At 40.6% G+C, this 12039-nt stretch overlaps 1 protein-coding gene across 1 annotated transcript in view; it reads left to right on the top strand.

Annotated features, from left to right (window-relative positions):
• The window catches only part of LOC119425317 (trafficking protein particle complex subunit 9), a 48884-nt gene that overhangs the window by 24645 nt on the left and 12200 nt on the right, over positions 1 to 12039 (top strand). Inside the window, exons 3-4 of the mRNA XM_037692838.1 lie at positions 1362 to 1388; positions 10513 to 10634. Coding sequence (XP_037548766.1) covers positions 1362 to 1388; positions 10513 to 10634 — 149 coding nt within the window. The remainder of the gene's footprint in view (positions 1 to 1361; positions 1389 to 10512; positions 10635 to 12039) is intronic.

The raw sequence follows: 12039 nt of genomic DNA, 5'->3' as shown, positions 1-12039 counted from the left end.
TCCAGACATGCAAGCTGCCCATGCCACAAGCGCTCATGCAACCCCATACCATCAGTGATGCAGGCTTCTGAACGGAGCGTTGATAACAACTTGGACTATCCTTGTCCTCTCTGGTCCGGATGACATGGCGTCCCAGTGTTCCATAAAGAACTTCAAATCGTGACTCATCTGACCACAGAACAGTCTTCCATTTTGCCACACTCCATTTTAAATGACCCCTGGCCCAGTGATCTGTGATTTGTGTTCTATTCTGAATAAAATATTAGATGTTGGCACCTCCACATCATTGCATTCAGTTTTTATTCACAGTTTGTTTAGTGTCCCAACTTTTTTGGAATCCCGTTTGTATGTAACTCAGAATTGAACCAAGAAACCAGTTTCCTCTGATTGATTACTTTCTTTTTCAGTGGAGCAATTTTATCAAGTGAAGTTTGCATTGAAGTTGTAAGATGATCAACTAGATGATCTAAGTCTCTGTTCTCTGATGCATTACTCTGCAAGACAGAGGAAAACATTGATGGAAGAGATTGTTGAAATTTGGTTACAGCATTTTCTGATAAGCACCTGCTGAGATGAAATTTACTCTCAGTGACTGTGTAGTCATTTAATGTAAACTCAAAGGTTATTAAAAAATGGTCGGACAGAACAGGATTTTGAGGAACTATTACCAAGTCCTTAATCTCTATACCATAGGTCAGAACTAAATCAAGAGTGTGATGATAAGAATGAGTAGATGTGCAGACATTTTGGGTAAAACCAAATGAGTATTAAATTATTAAAGGATATGTTTAAGCTATCACTTTCAACATCTACATGAATATTGAAATCACCCATTATTATGACTTGTATATATTAAATATTTTATCCAGCTCACAAGACAGGCAGACTGTGGGTATTTCCTAACCCCTTTCTGCTCTGGGACGGGGGTAAAATAACTGTAATTTAAAATTTAAAGTAAATGTTTATAAGTGTTTGAGCGTGAAGATTTTTCCAGATGACGGTGATCCACTTTGGTTTTGGTCCTGCTTAAACTAGCTGCTAGCTCATTTGTCTGGTCCGAATCAAACGGTTTCTCCAAACTGAAGTTGCTCAAAGAGCTATTTACAACAGGGAAGATGTTGAATAACTTTTCTATACTTTGTTGTATTTTTAAGTCTTTTGACAAATAACAGTTGCCTTTTTTAAAATGTTATTTACTTCTTAGTATTTTTCAGTGTTTCCTTCATCTAACTGTTCCTGCTTGTAGTTTGTAAAAGCAGGAGCATGTGTAAAGCAGCCGGTTGGCACTAACACAGCTAACGTTGCTCATTGCTCTGTGGAGTGAAGCTGCCATGTCTCCCTTTCTTTCTCTGTGTCTGTAGGAGCTCAGGAGGTTCTCATTGACCCAGGTATGACATGTCTGACCATTGTAGCTCTAAATGCCCTTTCTCCTGCTTGCATGTGTTCACGTGTTTTCTGTTCATATGTTTTTGTGCCCATCACTCCTGCTTTCATTTGTATTGCTTTTTTGGAAATCACAGTTGCCTTATTTTTATTGTTCTTTCTTACAGTAGTTGTTTTATTCACTGTCTTTGGCTTTATTCTGATGTATTTCTTAGTTGTATCCTCTGACTTGATCAGTAACCCATGGTGATTAAGGACCAAAACTTTGATTGGTCACTTCCCTTTAACCTTTATTTCATTTCAAATAGGGATGCACCGATACATATTTTTAAACTCTGAGTACTTGTCGATACTAAGTATTGAAACTGAGTATTAATAAATGCCATTACAGTTCTTAGTTACTTTGAAAATCTTCATCTCATTTTTCTACCGTTTATTCATAGTTGGGTCACAGAGGCAACAGTTCCTGGAGATAAACTTTCTTTCTCCAGCTCCTGAATTGGGATCCCACAGTGTTCCTAGGTCAGACAGGATATATAATCCCTCTGGAGAGTTCTGGGTCTGTTCCAGGGTCTCCTCCCAGTGTGACATGTCTGGAAACCTCTGAATAGAGGTGTTCAGGATGACTTCTAAGTTGCCAGATGTTTAACTTCGTAGGGCATCCACATATGTGGACAACCTGGCATTCACATATGCAAGAGATCGGGTCTTAGGAGGTTAAACCACCTCAATTGACTTTTCAGTGCAGAGGAGCAGCGGCTCTATTCCAAGCTCCCCTCGGATGATGGAGCACCTCACATTGCCTCTAAGGTTGAGCTTGTCCGCCTATCATTTTGTATCCAGAATCTTGATCTTATGGTCATGATTCAAACCTCATGACCACAGGTGAAGGTTATAACATAGACAGACCAGTACAGAGATCCCTCACCTATCACGGGGATTACTTTCCAGAGACTCCAGCAATAGGTGAAAATTTGTGAAGTAGCAGTGTTATATTTATTTTATTATATTTATATATATATTTTAAGACTTTATAAACCCTTCCCACACTCCTACAAACCTTTCTCACTCTTAAGTTTACCCCTCATACTCAACGCAGCACTGAAAAGTTTAGTCCACGCCCACCTGCTGTGTGGGCCCCACCCCAGTTTGAATAAATTGCACTGAGACCAGGAATAGACTCCCAAATCGTGTTTTTCTGCAGCCATTTTGTAGCCAATGAGGCCCAGATCTTAAAGGGCTGCACCTATACTCGTGGAATCTGGGGTTACAGTATGTAACCAACATTATTTTTCGCGTAGGTTTTGCCCTTAAAGGCAAAAAACGGCTTAAAGGCTAGTGGGTTAATGGTGAAGCAGGATGTAGTCTATGCCGCACTGGGTCCGTTCAGAACCACAACCACACAGAAAGCTGCTTACACTCTTTGAAACAATCCATATTGAGCCTTTGAATCAAATGTAATTATGCACCACTGAATCTGTGTTCCTGAGACACGCTGAGCAGCAGAGAAAGAATTTCTGCATCAGACTGATGGCTGAAATGTCAAACCCTACTGTTGTGAGGACAGGCAGGATGGAGAGCTCACTACATCATCACTCTGACAAAACTCTGAGGGCAGAGTGAGTCAGGGAGAAGCTAGAGACATCACACACATAAAAACCAATGAATGAGCATGGAGAAGCCCAGGAAGCTGCTGTACAGATGTCCTGCACTGACCCTGTGCAGAGCCATGGAGGATGAGATTCCTCTGGTTGGGTGAGCTCTGAGCCCCTCTGGAGGCTGAGATCCAGAATAAATGCATGCCTGTGAAACAGTCTCATACAGCCAGAGTGACAGGCACTGAGCAGACAGAGGAAGTTCTTGAGACTGATCTTGAAGTCTGTCTGGCTCTCGATTGAGGTGGCTGCTTCTGTCTTCCCTCCCCCATTTTTCCTTCCTCCTGCTTTGCTGTCTGTGTGTCTGAAGCACCTGGTACACATCTCCCGAACGTAAATTAAGATTATGGATCTGGCAACCTGGACTTTCAACGCTATCGACAAATTTTTTTCAACAAAATGACTGGAGAACCTGCTTGCCCAGCTAAGACGCACACTGTGGGGTACGTCATGGATCCGTGGGGAGTGTGGCAGTTGATGCGCTTCTCAGTCCTATCTCAGGAGGATGCTGAAGACGTTTACATATTTGGATTTATGATAGCAGGGACTCTGCTTTTTGGCATTGGCGGGACTCTGTTTTATCGACTTTTGAAGAAGACATTGGCAGCAGTTTCGGTCATGACAAAGCTTCCGATTCAGTATGAAGGTTTGCTTTGTGCTGTGAGTACTCAAAATCAGCTGATTTACGAGCTAAACCATAAGGTGGAGGCGATTTATGAGAATCGCAGGCCACCTGCGGCTTCTGGGTGTCGCCAGTGTGGTGGAAGCGACCTTGAAGGAGCCTCATAACATTGATCAGTGGAATGGATTCCCATAATCAGGCCATTTCGAACCAGAAAATCCAGAAAGACTCAAGGCTGATGAAAAACATCTGTCAGCCTGAAGAAAATCAACAAGCAAAGCTTATCTGAATCTGACTCCCGGTTGGCCCCGGAAACGGGCCAACTATCAAATTTGTCCTGGGTCATGGGTAACCAGGGATAAAACCTTCATCTATCGCACCCCTGCTGGAAGATGAAATCTGCATCTCCATACAGCTCCTCAGCAGAAGGAATCATGAAGTCCTCTAAAACATTCTGGTAGACTGTTGCGATGACCTTGGATTTAAGAAAGCAGAGTTTACCAACACCTGCACCGGACATTGCACCCCAAATCATGACTGACTGGATTTTTCACACTGGACCTCAAGCAGTATGGGCTCTGTCCCTCACCCTTCTTCCTCCAAACCCTTAGACCTTGATTTCCGAATGAAAGGCGCTGTTACGCCACCCCCCCCCCCCACCCCCACCGTTGGAGGAAGGGGAGCATGAACATGACAACCACAATAAATTAGCAGAGTCCTTGTAAAAGTGAAGGAAGAACTTTTATTGTTTTGCTCTTTTTTAAGGTCTTTTTAAATCTCCAAAAAATAAAACTGGGGGGAGAAAGGGACAGTTAGGTTAGTGCCAAATCAAAGAAACAAACAAAACAAAACAGGGCCTAACTGACATCTACTCTAGGTGGAAAACAATGAAATAAAAATACCCTGATATGCTTATCTAAATAAAGAGTTCACCAAAAATTACAAGGGTGGCACCAGCCTACTTATCTAATGTGTTTAACAGAACTTTTTACCTGAGTGCGGAAGTGTATAGGGTACCCCAAACTTACCTAGTCCTCTAACTCCCACCACAAACCTTATACAATGAACACTGCTCCAGACAGCAACACAGGTGTGCCAAACAAGCAGCATGGAGGGAAGTCAACCAAAAAAAAAAAAAAAAAAAAACAGCACTGAAGGGCTTCCTTTATAGGGCAGTCCTGAGCCCTGATTGGTCCTGCCCAACTCTCCAATCAGTCAGCATTCAAATCTCCAAATTGGCACCAGCCTGCATTCTGCACCTCAGGAGAAAACAGAGAAACGAGGGAAAAAAACACAAAGTCCTCCAGACATGTAACAGGCACACTTTACTTTCATCGGAATCGGATACATTGGCTCATGTTCAGAAGTGGCTTGACCCGGGGAACCCGACAGTTGTAGCCCATCTCCCATATGCGTCTGAATGTGGTGGTTTTTAAAGCTGTGATTCCCGCCTCGTTCCACTCCTTCTGGATCTCTGCCAGATTCTGGAATCTTCTCTGTTTGATAATCTTCTGAAGCCCATGATCATCTCTTTTGCTGGTGCATCTTCTCCTGCCTCATGTTGCCCTTCCACTAGATTTTCCATTGATATGCTTGGACACAGCACTCTGTGAACAGCCAGCCTCCTTAGCTATGAACTTTTGTGGCTTACCCATCCTATGGAGGGTATCAATGATGGTCTTCTGGTCAGTTGTTATGTCTGCAGTCTTCCCCATATTGAACCGAACTGAAGCAGTTTAATGACACCTGGGGAAACGTGCAGGTGCTTTGAGTTTAGTGGATACAGTGCCTTGTGAAAGTATTCGGCCCCCTTGAACTTTTCAACGTTTTGCAACATTTCAGGCTTCAAAAACACAAAGATAAAAATTTTTAATTTTTTGTGAAGAATCAACAACAAGTGGGACACAATCGTGAAGTGGAATGAAATTTATTGGATGTGTCAAATTTTAACAAATAAAAAACTGAAAAGTGGGGCGTGCAACATTATTGGGCTCCTTTTACTTTCAGTGCAGCAAACTCAGTCCAGAAGTTCAGTGAGGATCTATGAATGATCCAATGTTGTCCCAAATGACTGATAATGATCAATAGAACCCACCTGTGTGTAATCAAGTTTAAATTGTGGGCCCTGAATCTATCATCTAAGATGAACTTTTTGAAGGAAATTATGGAAGTCAAACAACTTTTCCATGATATTCTAATTTTTTGGAAAGGGTTTGTATATATACATACACACACACATTTCTCCTGCTGCATCGACTTTGTGAAGGGTTAACCCTTTGCTGTCCAGATGCAATGATCGATTTTTGTCTTCCAACTTAAAATTCAAAGTATGTCACATTGTAAAATCATCATAACCACAAAAATTAAAAGTGTTAAAAGATATTTTTAAATATTTTAGAACGTCTATGTTCAGTTGTTGCAGTGTAATTGATCAAGAAGTGCATTTCTGCTCCGTGCTGCAGAGCTGAAGCTGTGGGACATCTCTTTGATGTCCTGCTGCACTTCTCTTCTCAGAGTCTGAGATACTTTGTCATTCGCACCTCATGCGGTACATGTGGTGGAGCGAAATTATGTTCACAGGGTCCCAGTTCTCTTCTCTCCAATTTAAATTTAAATACTGTAAGATTTTAAATAAACAATCCATGCTGCATGGATTGTTTATTTAAAATGTTACAGTATTTAAATTTAAATTGTTTATTTAAGGAGGGAGATTGGGAGTGACAGGTGATGAGTGAGTGTGATTACAGCCTGGCTCATGTCATGACAAAGTTTACTGAACTTGAACTGAACTTGCATTACTGTAGCCCTACTTGGCATTTTTTCACTTTTCGCCGGTGGGCGTGGTCCCAAACACCCGTGATAAATATAGGGACTGCTATATATATATATATATATATCTATAGATATATATATATATATATATATATATATATAAAGCAATATCTTAAAGCTGCAATAAGTGAACCGTGATATCTCGAGGGACGACTGTAAATCCAAAGCTTTTCCTTTCGACTCAACTCTTCCTTCACCACCCAAATCAATGCCCTCATTACTGAAGACAAGGCCCCGATGCATTCATCCAGCTCCCACTCAATCTTACCATCACTCGTGAACAAGACACCCAGATTATTAAGCTCCTCAACCTGAGGCAGAGACTTCCCTCGACTCCAAGGGAGCATTCTGTTTATCTTTGACAATGGTTTTCTTCAGATCATTCAAATCTTTTGCCTTTTGTACTTTGAAAATGTTTTGGAAAATTAGTTTAGCTTCTTTTTTGTTAACTCTACAAACGAAGCCAGTAAAGCAATTGTCATTTCCAAAAGCGCCTGTTGATGAGCAGTGAGATTGTTGGGAAGGTTGGGATCCCAAGATTAGGATTCATATTTTCCCAGGATCCTCTCTTGCTCAATGACAGGCTGTAACAATTTATTTTGTCACCATAGTTCATGTTGAAATGCTTCCCCTTGGCTGCTGCTGCTTCTTCTGGTGATATACATTTGTGATTAGGAAACAAATGTATGGCACAATACTGTCACCAACGTGTAAGAAGTGTCATTTAGGACAGCCAACTAAATAAACCACCTGGCTGACATTACCCTCCTCTACCACTTGACTGCTTAACAGAGAGGTGAATGTTGCATCTAGTGAAGTGTTCTTTTTCTGTGTAAATACATGCACTTGGTATCAAACCAATACCTGATGGTGTTATCTGTATCGGTACATCCCTAATTTCAAATATTTTTATTCCAATAAATCACACAACGTTCTTGATTATGAAAGAAAAGTCACTTTTCTTGTAACAAAAGTCACAAGAAAATACACCTCATTATGATCTTTGATTCTTTTTTCTTTGAGGATGAGATGATTTTATTCTAACAGGTGACAGCCACCTTCTGTTTATTAAATATCCACCCATTATATTTTTCTGCGTTTTGCTTTTCTGGTTGCGTGGCTCACTTTTGCCCATATCCAGCAGTTACTGTTTGAGAGGTGGGGGACACCCTGGACAGGTCTCAAGTCCATCACAGGGACACATAGAGACAAACAACCATTCACTCTCTCACTCACACCTAGAGACAATTTAGAGTCACCAGTCAGTCTAACATGCATGTTTTTGGTCTGTGGGAGGAAACTGGAGCACCTGGAGAAAACCCACGCAGCACGGAGAGAACATGCAAACTCCACCCAGAAAGACCCCCAGCCGGGATTTGATCTAGTGACCTTTTCATTGAGAGGTGGCAGCTCTACCAACTGACCTACTGTTTATTAAGTTGTCACTCTTATTTAATGCAAACACCCCCCCCCCCCCCCCCAAAAAAAAAGTTAATTTCTTTAGAGGACTTGTACGTTGCGGACACATCTCGTCTCACATATTTCATTTTTTGTGTCAGATTTCTTTCTTTTTGGGGGCCACAAATGGTCCAGTTCAGTTTGGAAACATGACGTCGTCTGTGTGAACAAACTCAGTGTTTGTATTCTAATCAGTCAAATTATGCACGTAGCTGTGACAAGTTCATCTGTAGATGATCTTTAGTCATCCTTAATCCTAAACACTTTATGACTTGAGATTATTTTTATTTTACTTGATTGCACTTTGAGCCCATCCTGAAATTACTGTTGTGTAATGTGCTATGGTTAAATTGTATATTAGAAAAACATTTAAGCATATTTATCTGTATCAAAATAATGGGACTTGTTGCTTAAATACTGTTCTCAAGTAAAAGTTACAGTTTAAATTTTACTCAACTACAAGTAAAGTTTCATGTGTTAAAAAAAATCTACTTAAGTAAAAGTAAAGAGTAAGTCTTAAAAATGTTATTTTGAATCACAATTCGTCTTTTGAAAAAACTTTACCAGTGGGAGGATGTCTCTCGTCAGCTACTGATCTGGACGATGAGCTCAGTTTCATCTTAAACTGTCAGACATTCTGACTGTGCACAGATTTTTTTCTTAAATCCTAATAGTGGAGCAGCTCAAACCAGTTTTGCACAAGAATGATCCAAAATGTAATACAAGCAGCAAGTTTGGCATGGTTGTTCCCAAGAGTCTTCTGAACAATTGTATCTGATTGGCCATCTAAAAATCCAAGATTCATGATTTTTTAATTACAGTTATATTATTAATAATTTACTAATATGTGTTACTTGCAATGCACTGAAAAAGAAAACAGAAAATTTGACAAAACGATCTAAACTGTACAAGTAATTGCATTATCATATGATTACTGTACAGAAATAAGTTCATTTTTCCTGCCATGTTGAAAAAAGGCTCCTATCTTGGATTTACAAATGGCCAATCAGGCAAATCTGGCAAATACTTCAAAGAACATTATCATACCAGATTTAGTGCTTGTATCACAATTTGCATGCTGTTTCTATTACCACTCACTCTACTAAAAGTGCACGTTGTACATGATGTAAGATACAACAATGTTATACCCACCTGAATGGTTTTTGATTTCACAGAGCAAGGCAAAGCATAATAAACAATAAAGATCATAATAAAGATCGCTCTGGTTAAGAAAGCACCATCAGTAGTTAAAAACACAGACCAGTTAAACGGAGGCAACTTTCAGCAAACATGAGAACCAAGCTGAAAACTTGAACCCATTCACAAGCTGACATTTTCCACTGTGCAGCAGGAGCTGCAGTTAGACTACAGTGCATAAAATATGTTGTGCAAGATGTACAAAACTAGTTACATGTTTAACAAATTTCCACAAAGCCTCTTATTAAAGTATGAAATTCTTGTTTTAACTTAGGAAACAAATATGCTTTAAATTTCCCACCACAGACTGCACGTCTGAGTCTCTCTGAGCTAAAACAGCTAACAGCAAAATGCAGCGGCTTCCTTCCCTTAACTTGGATTCAGAGTGTCTTAAACATGGCCAGGAGTTCCAGGAGCCGATTTGATTTTTAGCTCCGCTTCAGCAGAAGTTGGGCTGGAGGTTTCGCTGTCCTCCAGTTAATAGGACAGATTGAAGTCTGCTAAGTTTCACTCCACTCTGATGGGTGGAGAGGAGCACAGAGTGGGAGGAGTTTGTACACTATGGGTTTGTTTAAAGTTATCCTTCGTGACCTGTCTTCATTTGTCATGAATTCATACGCTGGCTGAATGGTAATCCGGTCACTGCAGGAGGTTATGTTGTGCATTCTTTAGTTAATTAATTCTTGATTTTCTTTTGCACGTTTACATTCACATTTTTTTTACTCTGTAACAGATGAGATTTTAAATGGTACTAAGTACGATAACTGAAATAAAACATATGGAAGTTAAGAAAATTCTTTGAACTAGTTAGTCAGGAGTCCAGGATTGAAGTTTCAACATCCAAATAAATGAAGAACCAACACAAAGTGTCGTCCTTACAAAAACATGAGCAACACCTTTCTGACAATCAGCACAAATGTGCAGTTATTAATACATTCCCTACATCCTAAAAGAAGGATTTCCTCCACCTCCTCATCCCAACCCACTTGGAGACCCCATATTTCCTCCCACACAGTTTGTCTCGTCTGCTGAAAAGTATGCTTTGTGTAAGTAGTTGAAAAGTCAGGAAAGTAACAGACAAAATACTGTGACTTGATATTTCAAAAATACAAAACTAATACTAGAGGAACTGTATTTCTTTGCTTTCCAGCTCTAATTAATGGACATGTTTGTCCTAAAATTGGACTGGTGCCATATATGTTTACAAATGTAGTAGTAAGACCTGAATGAACAACGGTGGAGGGGTCTTTAGTTTATCTGTTATTTTGTTGATTTATTTGTTTGTGTGTTTGTGGGAGCGGAATGGTAAAACAGCTACATGATCATTTTCTCTGTCCTCATTTTATTTCCTGTTTTTGGGTTTAGGAGCCCTCACAACCAACGGCATCAGTGCAGACACTAGCTCTGAGATTGGACGAGCCAAGAACTGCCTGAGTTCAGAGGATATCATTGAGAAATACAAAGAGGCTATCTCCTGCTATGGAAAGGTACTGACCCATTAAAAAAACCCTCACACACACACACACACACACACACACACACACACACACACACACACACACACACACACACACACACACACACACACACACAAACACACACACACACACACACACACACACACACACACACACACACACACACACACACACACACACACACATTTGCTGCTTGGATCTGGAGTTTGTGAAGTTCACTCACACGCACTGAGGTCCTGCCTTAGACTGAATACTGACTATCCATCCAACCATTATCTTTTACCCGCTTCTTCTTCTGGGTCACGGGGGTCGCCGGTGCCCATGTCCAGCAATCACTGAGCTGATCGGCACAGTCTTTCAGCAAGAAATTCAAGAAAGCTGCCATAAATGTTCATCTATGAGCATAATAACTTGGAAAAACACATTTTAGTACAAACCGGATTGCAAAAAAGTTGGGACACTAAACAAATTGTGAATAAAAACTGAATGCAATGATGTGGAGATGGCAAATGTCAATATTTTATTTGTAATATAACATAGATGACAGATCAAAAGTTTAATCTGAGTAAATGTAACATTTTAAAGGAAAAATATGTTGATTCAAAATTTCAGTGTCAACAAATCCCAAAAAAGTTGGGACAAGTAGTAAGTAATAAGTGGCTGGAAAAAGGAAATTGAGCATATAACGAACAGCTGGAAGACCAATTAACTCTAATTAGGTCAATTGACAACATGATTGGGTATAAAAAGAGCTTCTCAGAGTGTCAGTGTCTCTCAGAAGCCAAGATGGTAAGAGGATCACCAATTCCACCATTGTTGCGCATAAAGATAGTGCAACAATACCAGAATGGTGTTACCCAGCGTAAAATAGCAAAGACTTTTAAGTTATCATCATCAACCGTGCATAACATCATCAAAAGATTCAGAGAATCTGGAACAATCGCTGTGCGTAAGGGTCAAGGCCGTAAAACTCTACTGGATGCTCGTGGTCTCCGGGCCCTTAAACGTCACTGCACCTCAAACAGGAATGCCACTGTCAAGGAAATAAGAGAATGGGTTCAGGAATACTTCCAGAAAGCATTGTCAGTGAACACAATCCACCGTGCCATTCGCCGTTGCCAGCTGAAACTCTACAGTGCAAAGAGGAAGCCATTTCTAAGCAAGCTCCACAAGCTCAGACGTTTGCACTGGGCCAGGGGTCATTTAAAATGGAGTGTGGCAAAATGGAAGACTGTTCTGTGGTCAGATGAGTCACGATTTGAAGTTCTTTATGGAACACTGGGACGCCATGTCATCCGGACCAGAGAGGACAAGGATAGCCCAAGTTGTTATCAACGCTCCGTTCAGAAGCCTGCATCACTGATGGCATGGGGTTGCATGAGCGCTTGTGGCATGGGCAGCTTGCATGTCTGGA

This window comes from Nematolebias whitei, chromosome 19 (assembly GCF_014905685.2).
Source record: "Nematolebias whitei isolate Nwh7 chromosome 19, NemWhi1, whole genome shotgun sequence".
Classification (NCBI taxonomy): Eukaryota; Metazoa; Chordata; class Actinopteri; order Cyprinodontiformes; family Rivulidae; genus Nematolebias; species Nematolebias whitei.
Note: the sequence above shows the minus strand (reverse complement) of the source record. Positions and strands in the feature narration are given on the sequence as shown.